General features: G+C 40.9%; 1 protein-coding gene across 1 annotated transcript; it reads right to left on the minus strand.

The window, feature by feature from the left end:
- Positions 1-576: 576 nt before the first annotated feature.
- Positions 577-4,396, minus strand: LOC104492726 (tau-tubulin kinase 2-like). Its single transcript, XM_010135315.1, has 3 exons — positions 4,337-4,396; positions 2,024-3,297; positions 577-1,045 (listed from the first exon to the last, which is right to left on the minus strand). The coding sequence occupies exons 1-3, from the start codon at positions 4,394-4,396 to the stop codon at positions 577-579; spliced, it is 1,803 nt and encodes a 600-aa protein (XP_010133617.1).
- Positions 4,397-5,179: the final 783 nt, after the last annotated feature.

The raw sequence follows: 5,179 nt of genomic DNA on the forward strand, positions 1-5,179 counted from the left end.
GCGGCATGGTAGATAGGGGACAAGATGAGCACTGAGTGACTCAGGGACAGCTCCAAATGGAAGAGACTTACAAGGTAGAAACAGCATCGTCTTCTAAATGGTGTTCGTTCATAAAACTGCAAAGATAGTAATCTCCGAAGTGGTGACATCGTTGAGAATTACCATTTCAGGTTTTCTTACATACTCCTGTAGTATGTAAAGCCTTAAATAATTAGGCCAAATCTTCTACCTAGGCAAACTAAAAACATAAAAATAAATACCCTTTTAAAATACGCACCTTCGAGGTATTTTTTACTCTAAATACATTGCACCTCTTTGACTACCTAGTCATTCTTACCCCGGCCCCTACTTCTCCTCATGCGGATCTGCTTGCTGCCTGCTCTTCAGCAATGCCTGGCCACTTATTTACAGTATGCTTTCTCATGAACAGTTTATGAGGCTTACTTTCTTTAAAAAGCGCAGATTCAACATCATTTTTAAATATATTTTTTTAGATAATTTTTTTAAATACACAGTACACAGACATAACATGCATCAAATCTAGGAGGAGGCTTTTTTCCTGTCACGGCCCCGTTCCTATCTGCTAAGCTTAGTGGTTGATTTGCTCTTTCCTATGGGAGTCTTAGTGTTTGAAGAATGGTGGAAGGAACTGCCAGATCCTTTCAGACTATTCTTGCTTGGTTTGTTGCAGCAGTGCTCTTGTTGGCAGGATCTCCTAGAAGATGAGGAGCCTGAATGGCTAGGAGGTGATTTACTCCTCCCGAGATGTGGGGATGAACTCTTTTGATCATGATGGGGTCTCCCAGACCAGGACGGAGAAGAACTGGCAGTACGGGGTAAAGAAGAGCTCCTAGGGGAGGCACTGGGACTGCGTCGGGGGATGACAGGGCTTTTGGGTGGTGTTTTTGGACTATGTGGAGATCCTGGACTCTTACACTGGGTAGAACTCCTTGGTCTTTGAGATCCATTCTGTAGGATTTGAGCCAGACGAGAGATAAGATCTGAGTCCGAGCTGCTACTCCCTAGGACTCTGTATCTGCGTAACCTTAAGAAGAAATGGAGAAAGATTATTTCTGTTCCCATCTATTCATTAAAGTTCATATAGAAACACAGTATTACTAGAAACTAGGGACGAGCTGACATTGCAGAACAGACATCTGGAGCTGAACTCTCCTATAAGGTAGAGGTGTTTGCATCTAGGCTTTGGCTTCTGCGTTGTTCAAATCAACACAGTATTTATATTTGCATAAACTCATTCATATAAACAGCCTAGGTGTTTACCGGACAACTGGTATTTCCTGGTGGTGCTGGAAGAAGTGCACTGAAAAGCAATGCTATTGCCTCCATTTTTACCTGCCTCTGGAGGGGTTCATCAATTCTTGCACACCATCAACGCACTCCCACACACAATTTTAAGGCACGACAAGGCACACCGCAACTCCCTTCAGAAGACTTCGCGTACTACCATATCAAAATTCTTCTTATCCTGGTAATGTAGGCACTGAAGAAACTAGAATTCACTCTGCTCTCCTTTAATTAGTTGGTTTTCACCTAGCCATGATGTGAACAGAGCTAACTGACTCAACGGCTGGAATCTCCAAACCTGAATACTTAAAAATGTCTACAGTAAGTTTCATTTTCAAAGGGGCTGGAAATGACAGATCCTATTGATTTCTCTGCGTTTGTGAATAATCAACAGCTCTGGAAATGTGACCCCACTTTAAAAAAAAAAAAGAAAGCATAAAGATTTAGTTATAGACTGACAGTTTCAAATGTTTCAAAATACTGAATACACATCTACTGATGTGTCAGGTTTAACGGTGAAGCAGGCTCATTCTTGTGTAACAGCCTCTTCTCATTCATTCTCCAACAACGGAAGATTTTTCAGAGAACTGAAGCACAGCATTTTTTAAAAATTAGTTACAGGATGGAACCTCTACAGGATTCCATACTGCATAGTAACTGCAGCCTGGCTCAGATCCATTTTTAACCTAAAAACCTATTTCTGTTTTCTCTGTATTACCTAGTTTCTAACCCAGATCTAGGAGGCGGTTTTCCTGATGGTGGCCGAGGAAAGAACTGAGCTGAACTTGAACCGGCAACTTGATCAGTGGTTGCCCAGGACACGGGCCTTGGAATCTTGCTTTTTCTGGACTGAGGGCTGCTTGGAGATAAAGAGCTGTCTTCCGTCTGCTTGCTGAAATGAGAGTCCAGTGTCAATCTAGAAAATGAGGACAAGACGTCATCCTCAGAAAACGGTACTGGAGCAGTAGCCATTTTTTCCTCCAGTGACTTATCAGAGGCACTTGAGAGGTCACCAAGGAAAGATTTGAGCTGTCTCTTTTCCATAAGTAGCCTGACCAAGTCTGTCTGATGGGCCTTTTTTAGAAGAAGCTTTTCTTTTGCTGAAACAGGAGAAGAGGACTCTGACGTTGAGTCTATCTCTTGTGCTAAAACTGGGATTCGGCTCTGCCTGAATACAAAAGGAGATTTAGCTAAGTCCTTTCTAGATCGATGAGAATTCTCGTTTTCTGAAATGCAGTGGAATAACTCTCCATTTCTGGGAGCATTCTTCTCTTTTTTGTCCTCCTGGCGTAAAAATGTACTAAGGGCCACTTGGTGGCATTTCAAGTCTTCGATATGGACGACTTCCTTATCAGGATGAAAACAATTTTCCTGAACTGGTGCTATTTTGCTTGCCTGTCTATCAACATCTGGGTTGGCAGGACTTGAGGGAGAAAATTCTGATGTTTTAGGTGCTATCGACTTCAGAATCTCATCTTGATTTGGCACCAAATGGACAGGCCTTGGCTTTGATTCTTCAGCAGCTTCGGTATTTGTTAGATGTTCTTCCTCAGCAGATTTTGAGTTTCCTGGCAAAGAAGAGTTCTGTTCTTTGCTTAACATTTCAATGGCATCCTCAGAAACCACTGGAAGCCCTTCTTCCTCAGCCTCCTCTACGGGAATATTTTCAAGTTCCTTCTCTTCCTGTTTCCCACTATGTTGTTCGGGTAAGTCCTTTTGGCCACAGTCCAGGATGCTGACACATTCTTTGACAAGTCCTTCCCTCTCAACCACCTCTTGACTGGTATTAAGTACCAAACCTGGTCTGCTGGCACTAGCCTGAAGTGTGCCTTCTGTCACAACCAAACCCGGCAAACTTTCCTTTGGAGAGGAAAGTTCCATGATGTGTTCCGTAGACTGAGCATCCTGCTCTCTTTTCTCTAGCTGGTGGCCATAATGAAAGCTCTCCGAAGCAGACTGTGTGGATGCCACTGAAGGTCTGGGTATTGTTATCTGCATTGGAAAATGAGAGAAGGAAAAGATGAGAAACTAAAGACTTACACAGATAACATTCTTTAAATAGCATTTTTGATTCCATGTCTTCAAGATACATTATATAATGAATCCTACGAATCACAATGATCAAATAATACCTAACTTCATAATTTACATCTAGAGAATTAGAAAGAAAAATATTCCATCATCCCAAGACAGAAATGTGTAACAGGTAAACACAAACATAATCTCAGCGGAAAATGTTGCAGATACCAACTACACTCTCCTGGAGATGAGATCCAGCCTAATAGGCAGGCTTTTTATTTATTTTACAGTAGTTTGAATACTCTTAGAGTAAGTTGTATGTCAATGTAAAATTTCTAACAAGTACACAACCATATTTTTAGACATGTACAGAAGACAAAAAACACAGTGAGGTCCAGATTCAGGTATGGACTTAAAATTCCAATTTAGGCAGAATTTAGATACCTTGTTAACAAAATAAATGAATAAAAAAACTTTATTTACCTAATTAAATACATCCGTACCCCTAATACCTACATTTTTGTCCAGAAATCCCGAGTACCCAAATTTTAGCCATTTTCTATACCTTTTCTATACAAGCTTACACCTCATTTTAACTAAACAACCTGCTTACGACATCTCCTTACCTGAGGTTATTAAGAGATTCACAGACTAAATATTCACACATCTAAATCTCTTATGGGTCCAATCCCACAGATACACTCAATACTACATACAGCTTTCAGGAGTGCTTTGAGTCGGAGCACCTTTGAAACAGAGTTGGTTATGGTGAGTGCTGCCTCTAGTACATAGCTCAATTGTTGGAACACACGTCCAGGAAATGGGAAACCTGCATCCTCTCCCCACCTGAGGGACACAAGCCCACTTCTCCCAGCTCCCATCAAGTATGGGCAAAACCAGAACGGAGTTGCTTCTCCACTTCCCCACTGAAGTCAGGCCACTGCACAGACAGAAATGCAAGTCATGAGGTCAAAGGGTGAGAAAGCACACACAAAAGTGAGAGGAGTTTTACCTTGCCGGCCAAGGAATGCACTCTCATGGGAGGAGTCGTCCTAAATTCTGGTTTATACATATTGGATTGAGTTATCTGGTATAAACAGTAACAAAAAAACCCCCACAAAACTAAAGCTACCCTTATGTATTTTTCTACACAGAGCATTCACTTCCTCTTTTTCTTGTGTTCTTTAGGCTCACGAATCTGACAGTTTGAGTTTGAAACACAAAAGTGGAAGACTGGAGTCTGGGTTTGGACCTAAAGACTTTCTCGATGCACTGATGATAGAAGAGACAACAAGTGGTAGCCTATTTCCGCTGTGGCTAGGAGTCTGCTATGTTACAAGACAGATTTCACTTGACCTTGTTGCAGAAGTTATACATGCTGCTGACCTTAATGCAATTTTGCAAGAGCTAGTACATGGGTACTACTAGGTGGTAGAAGTCAAGCTCATCTGTCAGGATCCTGTGTACTTCAACTTCACAAATACAGAACAACTGTCCAAAACAAGAAATGGGAACTGACAGTGAAGGAGATACACTCTCTTGGGGAATCGGAGTATAATAGCTTCATTGAAATTCTTGCTCGTGTCTTTTTTTTTTTTTTACATTTTCTTCATAGTCCTGCATAACAAAATTTTCATCATTATGAGTGCGCATACAACACCAACATTCAACTGATATTATAAGCAGTTCACGAGAAACAAACCATGAAACACAAATCACAGGCATAAAGGTGAATTAAATAGAAGACAATTATTTATGTTTTAAAAAGTTATTTCTATACTATAAAATGTATTCTAAACCTCTCTAATTTACCTAATGCAGGTTTTGGATCTTAACCTAAAAAAGTGGAATCATA

This window comes from Buceros rhinoceros, unplaced genomic scaffold, assembly GCF_000710305.1.
Source record: "Buceros rhinoceros silvestris isolate BGI_N320 unplaced genomic scaffold, ASM71030v1 scaffold46394, whole genome shotgun sequence".
NCBI lineage: Eukaryota > Metazoa > Chordata > Aves > Bucerotiformes > Bucerotidae > Buceros > Buceros rhinoceros.

Bases quoted from the DNA above. Each gene is read 5' to 3' on its own strand.
- LOC104492726 (XM_010135315.1), bottom strand. From the start codon at position 4,396: ATGTATAAACCAGAATTTAGGACGACTCCTCCCATGAGAGTGCATTCC. The intron at 3,298-4,336 runs GTAAAACTCCTC...TTTCCAATGCAG, and splicing joins TGCATTCCTTGGCCGGCAAG to ATAACAATACCCAGACCTTC. The intron at 1,046-2,023 runs GTAATACAGAGA...TTTCTTCTTAAG, and splicing joins AGATCTGGGTTAGAAACTAG to GTTACGCAGATACAGAGTCC.